This window comes from Saccostrea echinata, unplaced genomic scaffold (genome assembly GCF_033153115.1).
Source record: "Saccostrea echinata isolate AGI-Se365-2 ecotype Australia unplaced genomic scaffold, CSIRO_AGI_Sech_v1 ptg000064l, whole genome shotgun sequence".
Taxonomy (NCBI): Eukaryota; Metazoa; Mollusca; class Bivalvia; order Ostreida; family Ostreidae; genus Saccostrea; species Saccostrea echinata.
In genome coordinates, this window is record NW_026889813.1 from 4,128,108 (window position 1) to 4,153,877 (window position 25,770).

Consider the following 25,770-nt stretch of genomic DNA (forward strand, 5'->3'; position numbering starts at 1 on the left):
TGCATAAAGGGGGAAGCCCCCTATGCATAAATTATCACACGTTTCCAACTGTGTTTCATGTCCCAGGTATACCCAACAAACTAGACGGTGAATCTTTTTATTTACATTTATATGTGACATAAAAATTTAAACATAAATTTTAAAAAATGCTGTTTAAAAGAATTGAATTTCTCGAAATTCTAGAAGCATAACATGATCATTTCCATAGTTCCAACCCACTGAGGCACTCATTTGTTCCAAAAATGTCACACCCAACTCAGATTTATAATTTCATGTCATATTTTATTTATAATGGTTATTGGGGAAAAAATAAATATTACTTTTGATTTTAATATACGAAACAAAATTAATAACTGTATAAAATTTTATGAAAATTATCAATATCCATTTAATTCCACTGAATCTTTAATTTTGAACCCTTCATTTTTTCATTGAAGACCTGATCAAACTTCTTATTCTGTTCCTCATTTAACATCGATTTCCAATCACCAACCTCTCCTGTAGTATGAATAGAGAAATACAGAATGTGTAATATAAAAAATGTATATGTTTCTTCAGATGGATATATATATCATTTGGATTCATATCTGAAATTCATTTACGAATTAGAGCACAATAGTTTTAACCTTTTCTATAGATAAACTTCCACATTGTATCCTTTTCTCTTTCTTTTTCTTTCGCAAAGGTACATTCATCATAAACAGCCTGAAGAAATTTAGGATCAGACGAGGTTCCAAGAAAATTGGATATCTGTCTCATCGTCTCCATCCCATTCTAAATTAAACATTAAAACAACATATGTCCAGTATCTTTTAATTAAAGAAAAAGTGGCATTAATTACAACAGAATGCCTTGGGATGTTAACGCAAAAAGACACTTTGTTGAACATACTTTCTTAAGATCTTCATAATAAACAATCAAAATCTTTTCGGGATTTTGTCGTGCTGCCTCTTCCCACTCTTTCTCTCTTTCAAACCAACTTCCATAGTAACAGTCTATAAAAAATAGATAGCTGTAAGTTGTAACAGTACAACAATTGCATCACTCTCCCTTTGAACAAATCATGAAAAATACTTACATGTATTCCCAATAAAGTAAACAAGTTACGCATTCGCTATAGCTTTTCATTCACAATGCAAAGTAAATAAAGATTTGCAGTTCAAGACAATAAGGGTCAAATAACACTGATATTGTCAGAAAACAACAATGAATTTAACTTACCCCCCACGTAGGAAATCGTCCACGAAACTGGGCCAGTCATGATGCACGTAGTCCTTCACATATGGATCGGTTGTGTAATGATGAAAAGCAGACAATACAATGTCTTTCGGATTACGAACGGAATGGATAATTTTTCCTTTGTTTTCTTTTGGAATATATTTAACTGGAAGATGAGATCCCATTATTCTAGGCGAAGGAACAGTCTCCAATTCCTGAAGATCTGGTATAAACTCCAGGAATTTTTCTGACAGTTTGTGAGGTGTGTCCAAACATGAATTTTGAAGGCGGGGCACGATTGCATTCAGCCAATGGTTTCCTTTTTTTAAAATTAAATAAAGTATTATTATAATTTCCAATTTCATCCCCTACATCTCCTCCAAAAGAATCATCATAAATAAATAAATAAATATTTTTTTAAAGGTTTATGCATGTCAGGATGTTCTTTTTTCAATCATCCAGAGGATGCCTTAACATTAAATAGAAGACAGTGCAAATATATATTTAACAGAGTATATAGATTCCATGCATCTTCGGAGTTTCAAGAACACACATTTTTGCCATTACCATTAGTTACAATTACATATCATCGTATTTTCGACATCAAATATTTTTTTCATTTTTTTCCCCTCATCTTTTCATTCATATACATAACTCTTTTATGTATCTTTCAGACGGGTTATTATAACATGTAATTCGTCAAACTACGTTTATGTGCAGATTTCGTATTCATCTAACATTTTCTAACATTTTGTGCCTCCCTCTGGAGAAGAATATCTGTCAAAAGACAAAAAGAAGAAATCTGAAAATGTGTAATTTTCCAGCATCTATGGGTAAAAAAAGATAACCGAAGGAGGATAGACTATTAACGATCCGGAAGTAAACAATAATTGCCCTGTTGTACCATACCACATATACTCCTCTTGATTCTTATTTGACATGATCTTGCTTCAATTCAAGTTTCATCTGACCTTGTCAGCAAACACAATTTATCATGAAGTCAAATGCTGACTGACGTTTTTCAAACTACTTGTTAGGCCATAATTTACAAAATAAATTGTCGACGGACTTTTCTGCTATTATCATGACAAGGAGCACACGCCGGGAGTGACCGGTCGGCAGGGGATGCTCACTTCTCCATGGCACCTGATCTCATGTACTTCTGATGTTTCAGAGGACCATGTTTTCTCTGCTCCTGATTTGTATTGTTTGAATAAACTTTTGAGCATGAATACTTTTTGTTATCTCCATATATTTTATTTTATACGACACAAATTATCAACTTTGCTCAACAATCATCAAGAATGATATACAGTCATATGTAATGTATATCAAAGCCTAGAGAAAATCAGATATTTTACAAAAATTGTAGCCCTAATCAATCAAGTTACTGAAAGTACAAGGAAGCGATAAACAATGGATTTTAAAAATGCAGTTGTGCAATATGTAGTTAAAATTTAAATTTTCTGTTGTACCGGAATAAGTACGAGCTTTTTTATTCTTCCCTAACGTCAACATAATTATGCTAAAAAATAGAACATTCAGATAAAAGAGGTTTAGCCGCAATTACAATTCTGAGTTTTCCTGTTTAAGAATAAACTTCAGTTCAGTGATTTGAACTAGCATGACCATTCTCAATATTCAATGACTTCATAACACAAAATACCTGTGTTTACATGGGATTTCTGTTTTAAATTATTCTCACGCCTTACCGAATGTATTCAATTTGTTATTAAAAAGAAATAAGATATATAAAACACGGGCGTGAAAATTTTCTAGGCGTACTTTAGTATAACCCCAACATGGAAATCGGAATGCGGTTTTTTAATTGATATTCCAAGACCGAAGTAACAAGATTAGGAGTGAAACACATTGACAACTAAGATATTCCTTCCCTGATAGAACTTAATTCTCTATCCTTAAATATCCATCATGTATAAAATACTCTGATATTAGTTTAAAGCGTTTTACAGTAGACATGGTGTACCACAAGAATTTTTAAAATATGAGTTGTAATTGCCTAAACAGAAATTGATCAATGAAGATCGCATTGAGGTTTGTGGGGACGGGTAAATCTCTAAAAAAATAAAAATTGAAATATTAAGAATATCAAAAATGCTGCGATGGAAAGATGTATTTATTAATTTGGAGTAGAATAACAATTTGAAATTAGATTTTTTAAAATTGATTTTTATTGATTAGAGACAAATGGAAATAACTCTTCAAGGGCTGATTCATTAATTCGAGAATTTTTCACACGTATAGAGACGTAACAATACACTTCAAATTTAGACATTTACCTGCATTGGCACCGAGGGTCATTGAGAAGGGAGGGATCCTTATCGTGCCAACGCCTACCCTGATAAGGGGCCTCGGTTTTTAAGATGCCTATTTTATTATCGACTTAGGTTTTTCGCGGCAAGGGCTAGAACTTGCAATCTTCCGATCACGGAGCGAGCCTCTACCGACTGAGCTAATGTAAGGTCATGCTAAGGTCACAAATTATGACACATACTGCTCTGCATACTGAATGTAATACTTTTAACGTACTTTTTCCAAGGGATTGTAATTCCACGGAATCAAAATCTCTGTTCAATCTATAGGGAATTACGCGGATTTCTTAGATAAACACCATATACCTTCAATATACCTCGTAACTTTACTTACCTTGTCATTGGTCATTTGCAAAATTATTTTCTTCAAACACATTCTGATTACTTAGTATACACACAAGTATTCCGAAGATGATATTTAAATATATGCTTGAAATTCTTGTAGAACATATCTATATCGATAGTTTTTGGACAAGTCTTCCAACAATCTGTCGGAATTTCGAAGGGGTACTTATTCTGCTCTGTTTTTAGCAGACCTATTTTTGTATTAACATGAAGCAGAATTCATTTAAAAACTTCTACATGACTTTTCTATGGTCAACTTCCCTTATTTATGTAGCAATATACTCTTGTCACCTGCATATTGAATTTATGTATAGATCTCCCAGTTGATACGCAAGAGCATCCTCTACGTATGAACAATTTCTAGCTATTGACAAATAAGTTGAAGAAACAAGCATATCAACAGTCTCGTTTAAAGTCAATATTTCGTTTTTCATACAAATTGTTAGAACATTATTTTCACACCGAATTATTTCTATGGACAAGAAGATACAGCGGGTTTGACTGATCGACGGGGCACCTGGTCCGAGATCCGTTTTAGAGTCCGTGTTTGCTCTGCTCCCTTTCTGGTTTGTTTTAATGGACTTATGAGCTTGACTTTTTTTGTCATCCATATTTCATTAAGTACATTAAGAGAGATTTCCGCGGAAAATCTGTAAACGTGTTCTTAGCGTAAATTAATACCACGCGGAAAAATACTTCTACAGTAAATGGGAATTATGTCTAAATACACTTATAATTCAAGGGGTACATGTATGTATCAGTATTCTATTATTTTTCATTAAATCTGAGGCTTTTGGGGATATAGTATCTTAATGGATACCATGCTTTCGGCGGGGAAACGCATATAATACAAGAAATAATGCCCAGAGAGTGCGACAAAAAGCGGCGCCGTAAATAGAAGGTTTTAACAAAGGTTGGATCTGTAGTTCTCTGGTTTGTCTGGTGAATGAACTACAGTTCAACAGCTAGAAATTTTCCCTAAAATTTTTAACATTTTGAAATTCAACATTGTGTCTTTTCCTCTTTATTTAAAGTAAACTTAATGTAATGTATTAAAAGGTCAATCACATGTACATAAAACTGACAGATAATCTTTAAAAAAATCATTAACCTAGTATAGAGGAAGTGGTAGATAATCAGTCCAAAATAAACGCATGTTCTAAATCCTAAAAGAGAGAAAGAAGAAGCAAATATAGAATTCAAAATATATTTTTCCAGCGCCCCTCACAAGTAGAAATCTTAAAGGTCCTGGGAATCTTTAAGACCTAGCTCTATGTATAAATCGCAAGCAAGGAGGAAGAAAATGTTGGAAATTATTTTTCCGACCAAATTCAAATTGTACATTTAGTAATAAATTAGCAGGATAAATGTTACATTTCAACAAATTTTGAACACTTAAAAAATGTCGCTAGTATTACTTTCTTGAATGTGCCACACCGATTGCAAAAATCGTAACAATAAATTTATTCTGTGCTAGCAATTTTGTGGTATGCTATAATTTTTATTTTTAATTCAAGATTGGCTGTTGTTGAGCGTGATTTAATTTGTTACTGATCGATTTATTATATTACCTACCACGCAAACAATAATAAGAATAGCATGGACACAGGACCAGTGTGTTCAAGGCATTTGATATGGACTACTAAAAGATAATCGACCTGTTATTTCTCTGTTAGTTCCATATTTCTAGAAAAACATTCTACACAACCTAAAATTCAGTTTTGAAAATTGTTTATTAACCTCGTTATATACATGTATAAAATAGGTTCAACTATATCTCCTAATATCCATGGAGATATAAAATTGTATTATTCCGTTTTCATGTAGTCCTCTAAATGTCGCTAAACCGATATTCCTACAAATTCTCAACCCACTTATAACCTTATATACAATATATGAATTCTTCCTAGGTTCCTAACACAAGTATACATAACATCACATCACCGCCATTCCTGTCCTTTTGCAATTTATTTCTTCACACATAATTGAAAAGCACCAAATTTTCATCGATATCCCTGTTAGAAATGGAAATTTTGTTAGTTTCCTGTCTTAGTTGATTGTTTGAAAACATAGCCACTATGCATATGCTGCCTTTTACATCAGAAATATTTTTATCTATGTTACAAGTAAAGACTACACAATACAAGTCTATATAGACTGTCTGTCTGTTGCTCATTGAAACAAAGATGCGAAATCTACAATATTTAGAACTCTAGACATGATGCAAGGATGGTAACAGAAAGATCTGTAAGTAGTTATAACACTAAATTTTCTATTTTAATAAAAAAAAATGTGGGAAGACAATATGAAGGTCAATTTTGGGCATACCGATTAACACCTATTACTAGAACTGCATGTAACTGTGTGAAACCAAAATAGCTGAAAAAGTCGGAGATTTCAAGAAGTATATTTCTAGAAGACTCAGTAAAGTTATCGAACTTGTTTAGTGGCGCGCTGGATCGGAAGCAGTTGTAAGCTGTCTATAAGCGTTTTACGCTAAGCGCTTAAAAATGAAGTGGTCAGAAGGAAACTCCTACTTTTGCTGAAATGCTGATAATACTTAGCACATAAAGTTAATCAATTTCAAATTTACTTCTATATGCGTTATTCAATCTGCATTCTATATCAAGGATAAGAATGTAATCCCTAACGTCAGGCTTTCTAAACATAACTCTTTAAATCTGGACCAAATATCAAGATTTCCCGCTCTTTCTTACCACGCGACCACCCCTGTTACATATATGTACAAACGCAATTCACAAACATCCACTACCTTATAGGCGCCCGCGTGGCACAGTAGTTAGAGCGTTTGCTTTAAAGTAAGGAATTGAACCCAGTAGCTAAGTACTTCGGTACTAGCTTGAAAATACGGATATATATTTAATTGCTGTGGTATAATTCAGAAATTTATTTTAAAATTAAGGATTATCTCCCTCATACGTAGCTCTGATCCTTCGATGCATTTGGCTCAAGTCTTTGGCACACCTTTTTTCAGCTTTTCAAAGTCATTTTATTTAAATATTTTGGATTTCTAACGTTTCGGCTTGAGCATCACTGAAGAGACATAATTTGTCGAAATGCATATCTGGTGCATCATAATTGGTACCGTATATGATTTACCTTACATCGCGGGTTCGAATCCACAGTGTGATGCGGAGAACGGTCATTCGGATGAGACAGCGGTTGGACCGAGGTCCCGTATCGCATTAGGTGCTGTCACGAAAGAGATCCCTCACTGCTCAAAGGCAGTAAGTGCCGAGTACAAGTATTAATTGCAGCCTCCACTGACAAGTGCTGGCGTCTCAATATGAGTGAAAAATTCTCGAAGGGGTGTTAAACAAATAAACATGACTTTATATTATGCGTTATTTTTAGTCGTCTTATCAGATAACCGTTTTAGGCATAGATAAGAAAGATATAGATCCTGGTACATTTTTAAATGCAAATCAAATATCGAATCACTTTTCTCATTGCAAGGTTTATATTTGGCCACATGAAGAAATGTTTCTTTTATCCAGTTGTTAGATACTCTTTCAGGCAAACTACAGATGCATGTGTAATCACTCTTTGCATGTACAATATCAAACAAAAAATATTTATGTATTCACAAAGATTTACCTAAATCCAAAACTAAATAATTTCTCGAAACTTCCCAAATTCAGAACGAATTTTGTATCACAACTTCTTGCACTTTCTTTATCTTATATCTATTCTGTCATTTTAAAAAAAGATAATAAAAGAATGACTATTTAAAATATTTATATATTGTACTGGACAAAAAGAGGCTAAATACTATACATGTATAGAAATCACGTACCTGATTTTGGATAGGAAATAACAAAAACGTCATCTTTCCTCGTGGGTAAATTCACAATATCTGCAATTCGTTTTCGGGCGTCCGTTAAGGTTTGAAAAGGCAAAAATGCTGGAACTATCAGTCCGTCTACGCTTAACTTTTGCTTTGTCGTCATTATAAATTCATAAACTGTCTCATCAAAGTAATATATCAAACTGAGTTTAAATTGACCCACCCCTCTCTCCCACCTGCAAGTCCAGGTGTACTTAGTTGCCAAAGTAACTTACCAATTTGAGGCTAAATTGACACAAATTTTTTTCACCCCTGCGAGTTCAGATGTACTGAGTTCTTAAAATAACGACGTTTAAGGCAGTTTCAAGATTCTGTTACCACACAATGGTCCGTTCTGCACTATGATTTAGGTCAAAAAGCATTATGTAATATACCTTTGGTATTGAATAAAGTTTTAAACTAAATATATAATGAGAAAAAAGTATTCAACCATGAAATGTTAATGCTGCTTTGCTCATTAATTGATTTTCTTTTGGGTAGTTTTTTTTTCTTCTAATAAATGTAGCACTAATATTCTAAATGAATGAATGCCTGGATCATGTAAAACGTTAGTATACAAAAGCATACTAATTCATTATAAAGTTATATGTTGGTAGATAGAGTAGATAGTAAATAAACAGTACTATTATTACACATTAGGAAACAGTTGTCTATGGCTGGGTCGGACTGAACAGTTCCTTTTAGTTCCAACCAACTACTGGAATAAGGTAAAATATGATAGATTATTATTGGTGTGACTTCCTGATCCAAGAGAAATCTACAAAAACAAAGACGTGATTGTTTGACTGACTGACCTCCTAAGGGAATTACCTATATCAACTACAAGCTAATTCAGAGATTTTGTGTCCCCAACTTAAGGAAAAATGAGTGGGGGTCGGGTCTCCCCCCCCCCCGTGGAACTTGCAGAGTTGTTAAATGTATATATTGAAGCAAATTAAAACCGACTTTGTAATCCCCCCTTGAAAACGTGGACCCCTGTTAAGAAATAGGCTTTTCACGGTTGAGAGGAGTTTGTTTGTTTCTTTGTTTTGCTTTGTTTGTTTGTCTGTTTGTTTGTTTTTGTTTTTGTTTTGTTTTGTTTTGTTTTGTTTTGTTTAGTTTTTTTGTTTTTGTTTTGTTTTGTTTTGTTTTTGCTTGTCAAGAAATTTCTGGGTAGAAAAAAAATGCTGATGGTGGAAGAAAATAGGTCAACCTTGACTTTTCAGCTTTTTGGCCCTAAGACCATATAAGTTTAAAGTTTAGATTTTCATCCAAATTTGCTTAAGAATTGTGGCGTGTGCGCAGATTTTATCTTTTATTTTCTATTTCTGTGAACATCTACATGACAATCTTTTTAAACAAAATTTTCACATCGTAAATGCCAATATGAATAATCATATAGATAGATTGCTTATTGTTTAAAATATGTACTGAAGATTCCTTTTATATAAAATATTAATTACACATTAATAATGATTCTATGAGAAATTTTGTACATACCACACATATCTGCTTGTATGAAACTGGGCGAGGATAAAAAATAATTTGTGCATATTGGTGTTTTACGTGTTATTCACCACTTAAGCTTGTCTTTGGCTTTTTTCTAACTAAATATTTTTCGTTTGAGCAACAAATACGTGTGCTTTGTTTGATATATTACAGATTTTCATCCTCCTTAAAACGCCAATTTTTCATTCTTGACACGTTCGATATTGTTAATATTTTTACACAACATATGGTGTCTAAATTTGCCTTTACAAAACAGTTCTTATAGATTTACTATGTAAAGTCCTCCCACAAGCTTTATTATATGTAATAAACTGCTCTCTTTACTCTCCACATGCTCCTGTGCTAAAATAGTGCAACGCGACTATTAATTCAAACAGCCGTGGGGAGTAACTCTAAAACTTTGACCGTGATCGATGCCAACAAATTTCTAATTGACATTTAATAACAAAGACCTTGATCAAAATAAAAAATAACAACGGAGCAAAACACTTTGAGAGGGGGGCGGGGCTATAGAGAGTGTGGTATAAAATTTCATTGCAAACGCACAAAAGCTTCATGATATATTGTCCGGATAGGAAAGTATTACACACAGGTAGAATGTATGAATTTATAGCTTTGACCTTTTAACGTCAAAACCAATAGGGTTGTTTTTATGCCATAGGAAGTTGTGGTGTAAAATTTTATTGCAAAAGCTCAAAGGCTTCTCTAGATATCGTCTGGAAACAAACATTTTTCACACAGACAGAATGTATGAATTTATGAACTTGACCTTTGACCTTTTGACCTCAAAATTAATAGGGGTCTTCTTTCGGCCATAGAAAGATGTGAATTAAATTTTATTTCAAATGGCTTCTTGCGATATAGCCTGGAAACGAAATTGTTACACACAGACAGAAATGTAGACAGCTAAACATACGTGCGGATGGACAGTTATACCCAAATTAATATCCCCCACTTTCAGTGAAAGCGGGGAACAAAAATCTGAAGTACAGTAGAAAGAACGTTATAAGACTGTGTATAAACACAAGGAACTTGCAGAGGATGCCTCCCCATTTTTTTATAGACTGATAAGTAGTCCTAATTAAAAAAAAATCACTGAAGTTACGCGGAGTAGAACTCAGTAAGCTTATTGGCAAGAGACAGGGTTCCAATGAAGCATACGTTTCAGTCAATGGGAGTGGGTTTAATTTACTGTCCCTATACTAGCTTCCAAAACTTCATAAAAATCCTTTCAAACAAAGATATAATTTAGGATCCAGTAAATGTTCAACCAAGCCCCTATCCTTACTCCTCACCAAAATATTAACTGTTGTGAAGTAGAAACTTCAGACAATTGTTTTAGAACGTACCCGGTATTTAAAAAGCGGTGTAAATAAAATGTGGATTCTAAAAAAAACTCCAAACGACTTTTGTAAAATTTAAAATCTCAAAACTTTTCAAACATCAAAAGAATCAAAACATAAGACTTTTGCATGTTTTATACATGTACAACCATTCCTCATAGTAAATTAAAGAGAAGGTTTTTGACATAGACAACTGCCTCTTCAATAAAAATTGAAATCGTGTTTTCCTACCTTGTGATTGGTTATCTTCAAAAGTATTTTGCTAAAAAGCATTCTGACTCTGAAGTTGTTGGTAAAAAGATGTTGGTGTTTCTCATTGACAATACTGTATCTATGTTGGCTTTGGGGACCAGGTCTTCCGACAATCCGTTGGAATACTGATGGGCCCATACAAATCATGCTCCTTTATTAGCGACATTTTTTGCCCCCGCCCCTCCCCCCCCCCATCTTCACTGAAAGTGGGGAATATTAATTTGAGTATGAGTGTCCGTCTGTGTGTATTTCTGTCTGTCTGTAACACCTTAATTTCCAATATTTCGAGAAACCTTTGAGCTTTGAAATTTTACATAACAACTCCCTACGGCCTAAGGAAAATCATATTGATTTTGAGGTCAAAAGGTCAAAGGTCATAAATTCTGTCTGTTTTAACACTTTCGTTTCCGTGTCATATATGAAGAAGCCTTTGAGCTTTTGCAATGAAATTTTTATACCAAAACTCCCTATTGTCCAAGGAAGACCCCTATTGATTGTGAGGTCAAAAGGTGTAAGATCAAGGTCGTAAATTCATACGTTCTGTCTCTGTGTAAGACTTTAGTTTCCGGGCGATATCTCTAGAAGCTTTTGAGCTTTTACAATGAAATTTTATACTTTAACTTCCTTTCGCCCCGCCCGCCCCTCTCAAAGTATCCCATCCCATTGTTTTTATTTTCATTTTGGTCCATTTGAAATTTGTTGGCATCGATCATGCTCAAAGCTTAAGAGTGACTCCCCGTTTGTTTTAAAAGTCGCATGGCACTATTTTTATATAGCACAGGAGAATGTGGAGAGTTATTACGTATACATATAAACAGGTTGTCGGCGGACTTTTTTTTCTCATTACAAGTACTAGAACTGTTTAGTAAAGGCTAAATTAGACACCATGGGACGTGTAAAATTTTAACAATATCGAACGTGTAATAAAAATTAGATATTATAAGGAGATTGAAAATCTGTGATATTTTCTGACAAATGCACAAGTATTTGTTGGTCAAATGAAAACTATATATTTAGAAAACAGCTAATGAGAAGTGGTGAATAACGCTTAAAGCACCAGTATGCACAAAGTATTTGGATCCGCGCCAAGTTTCATACAAGCAGTTATGACGTCTGGACGTCATAAGGATAAGTAGAAATCTGGGATAGCGCTTCATGAAAAATATGCCTACGTGCAAGTCTGTGTGATTTACACACCAAAAGCTCACACAAAACTTACAAAAATTCGTTAAATAAATTTGATTGCTTATTCTTTAAAATGTGTAAAGAATATTCCTTTTATATAAAATATTTAGCACACTGTAATAATGATTTTATGAGAAGATTAGTACAGACGTCATCACTACTTATATGAAATTGGGCGCGGATCCAAATACTTTTCGCTTATTGTTTTACGTGTTATTCACCAATTCGACTTCTCATTGGCCCTTTTCTAAATATATTTCGCAAACAAATACGTGTGCATTTGTCAGAAAATATCACAGATTTTCAATGTCCTTATAATATCTAATCTGCTCTCTTTACTCTCCACATGCTTCTTTACTCTCCACATGCTCCTGTGCTAAAATAGTGCAACGCGACTATTAATACAAACAGCCGTGGGGAGTAACTCTAAAACTTTGACCGTGATCGATGCCAACAAATTTCTAATTGACATTTAATAACAAAAACCTTGATCAAAATAAAAAATAACAACGGAGCAAAACACTTTCAGAAGGGGGGGGGGATCTAAATATACAGATCAAAGCAAAATATACAAATATAATGGACACTTGCCTAGTGCGTAATTTATTCAATATATACAAATATGTCATTTGCTTAGTGCTGTAATTAATTAAGTGAACAAAGCGAAATGGTGTTGTCTCTCAGCTAACATACAACTTGGTAGCTTGCCACTTGATACTGGTCACAAACACTCAATTCCAAAAACATTCTGTGAAAATTGTAGAAATTTTCTTATTAACTAACAAATCATCTAAAAAATTACTTTGTTTAATTTCTTTTTGTGATTTTATAAGAAAAGTACGCTTACTTTACAAGATGTTGGAGTTCCTCATTAACAATTTCTTTAATGTATTAGGAGACCAGTTCTTCCAGCAATCTCTTTGAATCCCAATGGTCACACATTGAGCTACTTTATAAGCAGACCTGGGTTTTTTTTTGTATTCTAATGACACATAGTGACACATAAAAGTGACTGTGGTTGGATGAAAGAGGTATCCTCAAACTTAAAAAATATTAGATAGGGATCAAACAAAAGAGACTAGCTTAATTAACCAGGCGGATCTACATTCTGTAGATTCCTGAATGTACGCGAATTAATTATCTCATGATTTCGTGAGAAGCACCACTAGCAAAATAAAATTACTCGCTTTACTTTTATGGGGCTGAAATCCAAGTAAAATATCTTGATCAACCGGCTACTCTCGAATTATTGTCCTCGCGATTTGGCAAGATCAATTTCGTGATATTAAGTACTTGCGTGAAATAATGGATCTACAGTAGTCCTCTCAATTAAATCAATTAAAGAAAGTATAAATGTGTTCAAAACCACACTTTTATTCTCCTGCATCATATTATTAAATATTTGCAAATATATTGGCAAAATAATATACATAGATGCTTTAAAGGCTGCATAAACCTTCAAGAGGAAGAGTCCACAAAAGATTAACTAACAAATTTTTCAGATAGTAAGCTTCTTTTTCTAGACTTTTTAAAAATGATTACTGCTGAATTTTAACATTTATAAATCTTTAATGTACATACAAATAAAATATTTTATTAAAACCTACTTTGTTAGCGATATCATGTATTTGTGATCAAGTCAGAACTGGTTTTTATCTTTCTTAACGTTGTGGTTTTGCATTTTTTGTAAAATGATCAGAAAGAATGCAGATTATGTCTCTATAATATAATTTTGTTTGTATTCTAGCCTCTGATTGGTTAATATCCAAAAAGGAACACAAATTATTTCTGTATAACCTGGTTTGGTATGGGGACACACCCCCCTGACAACCAGCTGAATCATCTGTATCCATACAATCCTCTCAATTCCAGTCCTCGGAATTCATGGAAAATTCCAGATTCAATAAATGTACCTTAAACTTCAAACAATAATTCGATCTTACCACATGTAAACAAACAACAAGGCTGCTAGGCCTATGTATCAGTTTTTACCTCCCCTTGCTTCCCATCATTTCCGTTACTACGGTTGTATTAGTGAGCGGCAAATTTGAACTAATAAAAAGCAACGAAATTTTACACCCATAGTTATTTAATGATTTTAAAATTAAATTACAAGGAATGACTCTAATTCTTGGCCAAATTATTCAAGTATAATCTGGTTTGGGTCAGTTTACGCTGTTTTATAATCCGCTTCGCGGATTATAAAGCGTAAACTGACCCAAACCAGATTATACTTGAATAATTTGGCCAAGAATTAGAGTCATTCCTAAATTATATGATAACCTTGAATTTATTTAACAATATTTCCTTTTATTCATTTTTTTCTCCATTTTATTCAGTTCATGTGTTGTAAAAAAGTCACACGCAACTCATATTTTTGCTTTCAATAGTTCAAATAAAACAATATTTTGTTCATACTGGTTATTAAGGAATAAAAAAGAATCCTTTATAAGTTTAAAATACGAAGCAAATTCAATGAATGCACAAAAGTCTTTGAACATTGTTCAAAACCATTTACTCCCATTGAATTTTTAATTTTGAATCCTTCATTTCTTCATTGAAGACCTGATCAAACTTCTTATTCTGTTCCTCAGTAAACACCGATTTCCAATCACCAACCTCTTCTGTGGTATGAATACAAAAATACAGAACGTGTAATATAAAAATACAGAACGTGTAATATAAAAAAATGTATACTAGTATTTTTCTTTACATAATTCTATATTTAGCAATTGAAATTATAACTTTAAAGATATTTCAATTTAGATTCAGAGTATTTTATGTTTTAACCTTTTCTGTAGATAAAGCTCCACTTTGAATCCCTTTCTCTTTCTTTTACTTTCTCAAAGGTACATTCATATACAGCCTGAAGAAATGTAGGATCGGACGAGGTTCCAAGAAAATTGGATATTCGTCGCAACGTCTCCGTACCATTCTACAGTAAACATTAAAACAAACATAGGTTCAGTATCTTTTGAAGAATAAACGGCATGAAGTTCAACAGCACGCCTTGGGAAGTAAATACAAAAAGTTTCTTGTCGAACATACTTTCCTAACATCTTCATAATAAACAATCAAAATCTTTTCTGGATTTTGTCGTGCTGCCTCTTCCCACTCTTTCTCTCGTTCAAACCAACTTCCGTAATAAATCTCTGTTTAAATAAAATATTAAATGAATAGTAGTATCTCACCAAAGAATAAATAGGACATTTATAATTTCTCAGGTAATCTATTCATGCGTTCTTAGTAATTTTGTTTTTGGTAGCATATTGAAACTACAGGATTATGGACAAAACACTAGTACATTGTAAGTGCACCACTGTGATCTTAAGGGTCAAATGATAACGATTTGATCTTGTCAGAAAACAACAATGACTTCAACATACCCCCACGTAAGAAATCGTCTAAGAAAGTTGGCCATTCTGGAAGCCAGTAGTCCTTGCTTATTTGTTCGGTTGTGAAATGATAAAAAGCAGACACTGCAATGTCCTTCGGGTTACGAATGCAGTGGATAATTTTCCCATTGTTTTCCTTTGGAAGATATTTAACTGGGACACTGGAAGTCATTATTCGAGGCGAAGGAAGATTCTCCAATTCCTGTAGATCTGGCATATACTCTAGGAAGGTGTCTATCAATTTGTGAGGGGTGTCCAGACATGAATTCTGAAGGCGGGGCACGATTTCATTCAGCCAATGGCTTCCTTTTTGAAATTAAATGAAGTACTATCATGATGTCCAATTTCACACACACCCAAAATAATCATAAAGCATATAGTAAAATAAGAAATTTTCTGCATGTAAGGATATTCTTTGTTAAATCATCTTTTCCTTTCCATTAACTAGAAGACAGCGCTATTATAGTAAATGGAGCATATAGATTCAGTGCATTTTTGGGCCTCTCAAAAATGCATAATTTTGCCAGTACCATTAATTTCTATGTTATTGTACTTTCAACATCAAATATTTTTTTATTATTTTCATTTTTCTCCTCTTTTCATTCAATAACATAACTCTTTAGTATCTTTCAATACAACCAATCAAAAATGAAGTTGTCAGAAGGAAAATGATTGTACATGTATGAGTATCATTCTCCTACTTTTACTGAATTGCTAATACAGTACCCGCAACGTTATTCCTGACATGATATACGATAGGATAGGGTACAAAAATATTAAAGTCCAGGCTTTTTGACATCATAAACAGCTGCTTTTCCAATAAAAATGGAACTCGTAAATTAACTTACCTTTCCATTGGTTATTTTCAAAATCATTTTGTTAAAAAGTATTCTGATTGTACACAAAAGTACTCTGAAGTAGATATTAAAAATATGTTTGAGTTTCTGATTGACAATATCTATGTAGTTTTTGGATATCAGATCTTCCAACAATCTGTAAGGTTTCCCATGGGTACTACTGGCGCCCCGTTATCAGCAGACCTATTTTTGGATTTATATGAAGCAGAATTTATTCAAAAATATACATGAGAAGAAGAAAACACTTGCCGTGGCCTCGACATTTAGATATATAGACGACTTATTATTAATTAATAATAGTTCCTTTCATTGATATGTCGACTCGATATAGCCCAGTGAACTTACAATAAGAGATACCACAGAGTCTGACACATCTGTTTCATATCTGGATATTGTATTGGAAAAAGACGTTTTTGGTAACCTAAAAACAAAACTTTTATGATGCACCTGATGTTTTAGAGGTTTTTGCTCAGCTCCCGATTTGTATTGCTTCAATGGACTTTTGAGCGTGATTACTGTTTGATATCTCCATATTTAAGGGGAAGAAGGACCTTCAGCTGAAAAATTACTTGTCATTCATTTTTTTTTTCACATTTTGTATATTTCTTATTTAGTATGTCCCTCATATCTTAAAGCAGTTAAATTATTAGGTTTCCTACCTCATTTTAGAGATATTGATCGACAAATACTATGGTCTACAGTGTCCAAGTGGAGTTTTGATTCTCCATGTTTTCGGGCCCATTACTCTGTCCATACTGGGATTTTTTAAGCATAGATAAAAAATATGTCAGTGGACATGCATCTTTTAAAATATTTCAGAGTATGAATGGGGTTTAAAATTCTAAAAAAAAAAAAAAAACAGGTTTCTTCTATTACACTGCATCTGGGTTAGGAAAATTACGTACTTTTAAAGACAACTTAGGAAAATTACGTACTTTTAAAGACAACTTAAACAACAATAAACTTAATTTGCATAAAATTCTATCATTCAATATTTGAAAATTTACGTTGAAATGCAAGTCCTCCATTTTATTGATTGACTGTAAAAATATCGAATGGTGAAGCTGACCTCAATATTGTAAGAGACATCGTTAATTAAACAAGACATAAGCATGACCAAAGCGTGTCATGTTTATATTTCTCGAGTACGGGAAAAACCAACTATGACGTCACAGGAAAGCTTAATAAGCGAAATAAGATATGCCTTCATAAGATGCCCGTTATCAGCAATGCAAAAACAATTTTTATGTTCTCCAGTTCTCAAAATATCTCATCATATACTGATTATAACCTCTTTTTACATAAAAATCATGCCAGTGTATTCATCGAGTTTGATCTTGCTGTACTATCAGATCTTGTATGACGTCACCGACTTGTTGGACGCGCAGCATAGGGAAACAGAGGAGTGGATCAAACATTCCTCAATTTGTTAAAGTTTACAAGAATGTTATTTTTATATATATATATATATATATATATATATATATATATAAGATGGTAATTAAAGTAAAACAAATTGTCAAAATTTTTTACAGGAACTGATGGTTTACACGTTTTGCACTTATATAAACGGAGACTATGACGTAGTTAAACAGAGTCATGTGACCATGTGTCCTTCATCCCCTTTATACTATACGATAGGATACATGCAAGATACAATAGAAGTCCCACAGGGTCCTACAGGATTAATAGTTTTCACTATGAACGCAAAACCCGATAAACACAAAATCTGATAAACGCAAAACACGATAAACACAAAACCTGATAAAAGCAAAACTTGGTAGGATACATGATTGGTAAATTAAAGTAGAGATAAATGTTTTACAAAACGAAATATTACATGTATCTTCATTACTTGCTTTTTTATTTCGTTGATAAATATTATTTATGTACGTACATGTAAGTATTCATTTTTTTACTTAGTAATTCAATGTATTTCTTTTTCCCTTTTATGATATGTAAACAAACTGATAGAAGACTTGTTGCTAATTTTACTAATTTTTATAATTTTCATGTGTTTCATGACTACATAAGATGCGCATATGTATTTTAAGCAGAAGTAATGTTGCAAAGCATGAAAATGCGTTAATATTTTCCGTTTTCTAAACATAGCTTTATTACCAGTGCATATGTATACTTCTCCTTTAAAACGTATTCATTCCTGATACCAAATCAGTAATAATAAAGAACACAACACATTTAATGGACTAGCAACGACACGCAGCAGCTTTCATGTACTCGTATTAACAGTACATATATTATTAAATAACAACATGTAAATGTAAGTTGGATTCATAAAATCTAATAATTCTGCATGTTTTTGAACGTGTTACCAGCTGTGCTTGTCCAAAACTGGCCTTAACAAACAACTCTCTATCTCTCTATTGAACCGCATGACTGAACATACCTTTACAGGTATTCGAATTGAAAACTTTAAATATCCAGATTAATCCATTCATTATTATTACCAAGTAGAAATTGAGTTCTGTCTAATTCGTTCTTCAAACGAAAGAAATCACACATATTTTCCACCTCATTAACAGGACATGAGAATCGTGCAATATGTATACATTTGTTTTCGACAAATTAAGGACATCGTATTGTTTGCATAATCATTGTTCTTCTTGGCATTCGCCGGACTGGACTTTTGTGTATGTTTAATAGCTGCAGTGCTGGCGTAAGCGACTCAAATACATGTACCTGCTTGTTATTTAATAGAAACAAATCACGTCTCCTTCTGTTATTTTTCCATGTTAAAGCTGAACACGACTCGTAAATGGACTTTTGCGAGAAGCGCTGACTTTTACAGTCGACGGCTTACTTTGACATTTAAACCTGCGTTATGTACGGGGGTACGGAATTGATAATAGATAAGAAAACATTAATAGTGGTTATAGGTATGATGTTAGGGGCGCATACTTGATTTACTAGTATACATCTACACAAGAGATGATGGGAGGCAGAATAACATAACTTGAAATATGTTATTCGTGAGGGGTAGTATCTCTTTTCAGTCTCAATTGCTGAAGGAATTAAATAAGGAAGAAAAAACATTTCGAAAGTAAAACTTGACAAGAATTGGTCAAGGGGGAAAGGGAGAGGGTTGAGGATAGAGTGGTTGCAGTTCCCTTCCTAGACAACGTAATCTGTGCTTTGAAACTGTCCATTATTACCTTTTAATTAAAGCTAAATATTTATATGGCAAAAGAGCCTCCGTATATTGACCTAGTGTAAAAGTAAGCCGTCGATCGACTGTTAAAGTCAGCGCTTCTCGCAAAAGTCCAGTAGCCATTTTCGATATTACTATCTACGATATCAGCACCGGGGTATACTCTTCGTATTCGTTACACCTGACTGCTTTATTGTCACGGGTGTCGGCGTAGAAAGACGACCCGTGTTCGTGCTGATTATCTTGCATTACCTTTATTTACATTTTATTGCAGTAACGTAGTATTTGTGTTTGTTTGTATACTGCACTGACCTGTGCAACTGTTGTAAGTTTCTTTGGTACATGTATTTTATTCTCCTGCATTTTGATTAGAAGAAGCACACAGTTATTTTTTGTCGCTTCCATATGCTGTATAGCATACGTCCGTCTACACCGGTGACGATTGATTACACTGAACAGTGACTAAGTGAAGCGGCTTTATTTAGAGGCCCTCAGATATAGCCAGAGACCAATCGAATATGGCGGATACATTCCTTTACGAATCGTGTTAAGCTTTAAATAGGCCTGAATATTGATAAAGGACATATGATACAGTTTTTGTATAATTCATGAACAAAAAAAAAGTCATGTTTGTATAAGTGAAATGAATTTAACAGTATATATCTTAATTTTTCACAATAATGTCCCATAAAGTGAAAAAAAAATGTATCGATATATTCATGTAAGGATGACTGCAAAAAGGTAGAATTTTGAACATCGTATAATGTTTACGATTTCTTAATATTTTAGAAATATGATATTTGCTTATTTTACAATCAAAATAGGTCTATATTTAAATATTTAAGCATCTATTTTTGTATGTATCTTCTTTTCCTAATTTTACTTGATTTAGATTTGAAGTTCGTTATCTCTTTCAATTTGCGCGACCTGACAAGCATGTAGTCTCAGAAAGAAATATCAAAAAAGATAAAACTTGTTTTACACGTTAAAGTTGAAAAAAATATCAAACATTAATGACTTTAATAGAAATACCATTATTCTTTTTTCAATCAATGTAGCACTGGGACGCTGTTTGCTAATTGAAAAGATTATATATATGGGCAAAATTGATCGAATTGTGGGATAATTTCAATATTTATTAACTTCCAATTTCGTATAAAAAAAATGACGAGACTGAAGCCCAACTGATGTGTACCTGATGTATCTTAGTATGGTATACTTGTGTACTAAGTCTTATTGAAATTGGACCAAACCTGTAGGAATAGTAGAGTTTAGAAAGAATTTTAAAGGAACTTCTATTTTTAGTAAACGTGGCAACACTGTTTGATGAAATCAAAATCACATTGACAGAATAATAATGTATCTTAGAATAGTGTACTTGCGTATCAAGGCCTACCCAAATTAGACCAAAACTGTAGGAGGAGTAGCATTTTGAAAGAATTTCCAGAAAAATCATTTTTAGTTAACATGACAACACCTTTGTCGAAATGAAAAACCGATACTCAGAAGTATGTATCCTGGTAAGTGTACAAAATCTGATTGAAATTAATGAACCAATACTGTTGGAGGACTAGCGTTTTGAAAGATTTTTTAAAGAAATTTCTTGTAATGTTTGGACCAAAACTAAAGGAGGATAAGGTTTTTTTTAAATGTTTATGGACAAACATCATGCTTTCTCATCCAAAAACTAAGAATTGAAATTGTAGATACGACTTCTAGGGAGACTATGCACGAAACATTAAGGCCAGATAAATTTATGAAATCATTACATGTAATTTTTGTTTTAAATTAAATTTATATTGCGTAAAAATCTGTTACTTCTATCGAGGGACAGACCTTTACAGGTTATAAGAAATAGGGTTTAAACGTTGAAACTTAATTTACTAAATATTTTCATAAAACAGCCCTCCTTTTACATCTACTTTATTTCATTTTTTTTACTTTTTTGTTTTTTTTTTTTTTTTTTTTTTTTGCCTTGAGAGAATTTTACCGGGTGGGGGAAAGGAGGGGTTAGAGTTTTTTTTAAAAGGGTATAATTAGAACTTTTAAATGTAAAAAAAATCTAGTTTCCTCATTCATTATTTCTTCAAATTTGACGTAAATTATTTGTTACCCTTTTTTCTTCCCGGGATAAAAGCACTGTTTGGCATAACAAAAAAAATTTTTTTAATTAGTCTTATTTCATCAGTTATTTTCTGTGAACAGAATGAATAAATAAATAAAGCATCAAAATAACTATCGAACTATTGCATCTCAAATAAATTTTATTTTTATGCCATCGTTTATGAAAACTTTTACTAACTTTCCAGTAAATAATCCCTCTTTCACTTGATTGATTGATCTTATGTTGTTTTACTTCCCATTCGAGAATTTTTCACTCATATATAGACGTCACCATTTACCAGTGAAGGGCTTCAAATTTATACCTTTACTCTGCACTCAGGGCCATTGAGCAGTGAGGATTCTTTATCGTGCCAACGTCTGTCGTGACACGGGGCCTTGGTTTTTAAGGTCTCATACGAAAGACCTGCAACTTTCACGTCATAGTGCCGAACGCTTCGCAGGTATGTTAAGGCAGTACCCAGATCATAGACTTTTTTCGTAAAATGTAACATTGATAAATCGGAAAAGTCATGGATAAAACATTTACTATTATTATTCCTTCTATAGACGTCACTGAGTATTAGGCTAAAAGAAACACTCCACTACGACGTCATCACGTGACGTCTATAAATAGAAAAACTGCCTTAATGAAAAAGTGAAAAGTTCAACACTACCCCGGAGCTAATTCATTTCTTTTAGTGAAAATTATTATGAAAAAACATCACTGGGCCTTGAAAAGTGCTGCTAGAATCCTACTCTCCCGACACAGAAAAAAATATTCCAAAGTTTCACATGAAACCTTACCAAAATTTTACATTTTATACATACGATCAAGGAAATGTTATCAATTCATGTTAACCACACGATTCTAGCAGCACTTTCCAAGTACTATAGAATACAAGCTTTCGATACAAACAAAAAATTTGTTTCAAAGTATGCGGCGTAGTGTTGAACTTTTGCATCTTTGTTGTTATAGAACGACAGAGAAAAGGCTGATCGGACTTTCAAAGCACTGCCTGTGTTCATTTTAAGAAAACATGATAAGAATATATCAGCGTACTTGATTTTTAATCTTTAATTCCTTATGAATCACATAACATTCACGTATATGCTTTAAAACTCCCATTTCATCTATTTGTTTACATGAATTCTCGTCACGTTTAACTTCACTCGGCAAATATTTGATCAATAGTTATGACGTCATGGGTTTGGTATTTAACCCCCGTGCTAAATACTTAGCTATTTATATCACCCAAAAACGACAAGATTTAGTTTATATTATGTTTTGAATGATTCCATTCATTTCTTTAACCTGAAATTAAACTTGAAATATAGATATTAAGAAATCATTATTTCTAAAGTTCACGTCATACAGCTTACTATGACGTCACATTATAAAGGCAAGTAGGATATCTCTGGGTGTAGCCTTAACATACCCGCGTTGGAATAGTTGCTACCTATTTTTATTGACTTAGGTCAGTTGCGGCCGAGGTTCGAACCCACGACCTTCCAGTCACGGAGCGAGCTCTAATAATTTGAACAAAATCCTGATGGTACGGTATGTGGATTTACTGAAAACTTTACATTGATCGTGCTTTCCTTCTCTTCTTCTTTACAATGTGGATTACTGTTTATTCGTTTTTTTTTCTTTTTTCTAAATTCACAATTAATGCAGAAAGGAATACCTCGATCTTTTTTGTGAAAATGGTGGTAAAATTAAATGCCTTCCAAATGCACACGATCAGCGTAAAATCTGATAACGCAAAACCTGATAAACGCCATATACGATACGATATACGGAAAACCTGATAAGATACACGCACGATACGATAGGAAATGCACACGATAGGACACGATAGCATAGTCAAGAAAAACGTTGCGGGTACTGTAATTCTTAGTTAATATAGATAATCAAGTTGACTCTCGACTTCTCCTCTATATGAAATATGGAGATAACGAACAGTATTCAAGCTTTAAAGTCCATTCAAACAATTCAATATCCATTATTCAATCTAAAATGTCGTGCTGAAGGTGTCAGACTTTGCAAACATACCTCTTAAACTGTGAACTGAATATAGACATTTTCCGCTCTTTTTGCCACCCCCCCCCCTTTTTCCCCAAGTTAGATGTGTGAACAAGCAAATATTTTCTCAGAGAATGTAATATCCTAAAGTCTTCTTATCAAATAATTCTTTTACGCATGGATTAGAAAGATAGAGATCCGTGGCATTATTTATTAAATTGCAAATCAAATGTTAAGACATTTTTTTTATTGCAAGGCTTATATTCGGCCACATAAAGAAGCTACATGTATTTCTTTGATCTATACCCAAACTACAGATGTGTATCCACTTATACAAGTAGATTAATAATCAGAAAAAGTGTTTTATTTCTAAACTTCAACGCATTTCAAATTTACAATATTTATGTATTCACCTATCAAATAAATATTTTCCCGAAACTTCCGAAATTCAGAATGTATTTTGTATCAATAGATATACATTTTTTGTATCAGTAAAATCTCGTCTGTTATTTAAAAAAGTTAATTAAAACGTTAACGTACCTGATTTTGGATAGCCAATAACAAAAACGTCATCTTTCCTTGTAGGTAAATTTACAATATCTGCAATTCGTTTTCGGGCGTCAGTTAGGGTTTGAAATGACGAAAATGGTGGAACTAGCAGTCCGTCCACTCTTAACTTTTGCTTTGTTGTCATCATAAAATCATAAACTGTTTCATCAAAGTAACATGCAAAACTGAAGTTAAATTGACCCACTCTTCTCTCACCTTTTCAGTCCAGACGTGCTTAATTGCTGAAACAACAAGTTTTAGGCAGTTCCAAGGTTTTGTTAACAACAAAACTTAACCGTTCTGCACAATTATTTAGGTCAAAAAGTATTACGTAATTCTGTAGGCATACTTTTTCCCAACTGGAAATAATTGATGCAATGTCCCAAATTTTCACGTTGCACTTAATATGCATTTAAAACACACAATGGGAAATCCAAAAAATCTGCGTAATTTTATACCCGCGAATTGAAGAATTGGCCCCATGGAAAAAGTACGTTTTACAGTGCACCTTTCGTAATGAATGACATTTAAAACAAAATAAAAATGAAAAAGCATTCAACTATAAAACTTTTAAGCTGCTTCGATCAATAATCCATTATCTTTGATTCTCTTTTCCCTAATAAATGCAGCACTTATTTTCAAATGCATAAATGTCTGGATCGATCTCCAAATTCCAAGTTAAAAGTTGAGAATTAACAGTCACTGCTTCTTTAAAGAATGAGAGAGAGAGAGGGGGCACCCTTTAAAATTTGTTAACGATAGCACTCGTACTATCTATTATTTCATCAACTGTTGCTTACTTGTCAGTAAAAAAAAGCTCTCTAACCTGGAAAGAAATTCAAATTTTTGTAGCATGAATCCATTACAGCTTTGTTTTAATAAATTTTCTTATTTGCGTAAACATGAAAGGTGATTTTATCTGGATTTGTGTCTTTTTCTAGTGCATATTGAAATATTTGCAGAAGGCTAACGAATTTTAACCTTTGCGTTTGTTTATTCTAGTTTTGAATAAACTCACTAAATTTCAAAGATGAAGCTAGAGTTAAGTGATTAAATATTTACCTCAGAATGAGTGTAGTAATCTTCTAACATGTTTAGAATATCACCCCCTTTATAATTAATTCCCTGCCCCGGAAAATTGTTCAGTATTTGTGCTATATTAGTGATCGGATAACAAACACATTTTCCAGATAGTCAATTCTCTTTTGTAGAGTTTTTCAAAATGTATACTGCTAAATTGTAATAATGAAATATTGTTTTTAAAAAGTATTTGTTGGTACATAAGTGATTTTGTCAGAATTGGTTCTAATATTTTTTTTAACAAGTTGTAAATGTGGGGTTTTTTAATAATCAGAAATAATACAGATTATTTACGTATGTTTATATGGTTGATAACCTAAATTTTAGCAAACAATGTTTCCTTTTTATACATTTTTCTCCATTTTACTCCGTACATGTGTCGCAAAAATGCCACACACAACTACAATTTATGCTTCTAAATTATTCCATATAATATTGTTAATATTGGTTATAAGGGAATACATAAGCATCCTTTACAAGTTAGATGTCGGGAAAAATTTGATAAATATACAAAGTCCTTCGAAAATTGTTAAAAACCATTTACTCCCATTGTATTTTTAAT

The 25,770-nt window shown here is 32.9% G+C and overlaps 2 protein-coding genes across 2 annotated transcripts; both read right to left on the reverse strand.

Moving 5' to 3' along the window:
• Positions 1–388: 388 nt before the first annotated feature.
• LOC133175682 (sulfotransferase 6B1-like) lies at positions 389–8,017 on the reverse strand. Its single transcript, XM_061310790.1, has 5 exons — positions 7,714–8,017; positions 1,222–1,537; positions 892–1,012; positions 627–774; positions 389–498 (listed from the first exon to the last, which is right to left on the reverse strand). Exons 1-5 carry the CDS (start codon positions 7,865–7,867, stop codon positions 389–391), a joined length of 849 nt encoding a protein of 282 aa, XP_061166774.1. The 5' UTR covers positions 7,868–8,017.
• A 6,086-nt stretch (positions 8,018–14,103) lies between these two features.
• LOC133175802 (sulfotransferase 1B1-like) lies at positions 14,104–24,435 on the reverse strand. The gene is made up of 5 exons (XM_061310917.1): positions 24,120–24,435; positions 15,419–15,733; positions 15,081–15,184; positions 14,823–14,967; positions 14,104–14,656 (listed from the first exon to the last, which is right to left on the reverse strand). The coding sequence occupies exons 1-5, from the start codon at positions 24,274–24,276 to the stop codon at positions 14,547–14,549; spliced, it is 831 nt and encodes a 276-aa protein (XP_061166901.1). The 5' UTR covers positions 24,277–24,435; the 3' UTR covers positions 14,104–14,546.
• Positions 24,436–25,770: the final 1,335 nt, after the last annotated feature.

What these genes read in the sequence shown, in the direction of transcription:
- LOC133175682 (XM_061310790.1), bottom strand. Translation starts at nt 7,867, where the DNA reads ATGACGACAAAGCAAAAGTTAAGCGTAGACGGACTGATAGTTCCAGCA. An exon ending in ATTATGAAGATCTTAAGAAA is followed by an intron (nt 775 to 891) that starts GTATGTTCAACA and finishes TGTTTAATTTAG; the next exon opens with AATGGGATGGAGACGATGAG. An exon ending in GAAGTTTATCTATAGAAAAG is followed by an intron (nt 499 to 626) that starts GTTAAAACTATT and finishes TTCATACTACAG; the next exon opens with GAGAGGTTGGTGATTGGAAA.
- LOC133175802 (XM_061310917.1), bottom strand. Translation starts at nt 24,276, where the DNA reads ATGATGACAACAAAGCAAAAGTTAAGAGTGGACGGACTGCTAGTTCCA. An exon ending in TATTGGCTATCCAAAATCAG is followed by an intron (nt 15,734 to 24,119) that starts GTACGTTAACGT and finishes AATTTCAAAAAG; the next exon opens with GAAGCCATTGGCTGAATGAA. An exon ending in GAGCTTTATCTACAGAAAAG is followed by an intron (nt 14,657 to 14,822) that starts GTTAAAACATAA and finishes TTCATACCACAG; the next exon opens with AAGAGGTTGGTGATTGGAAA.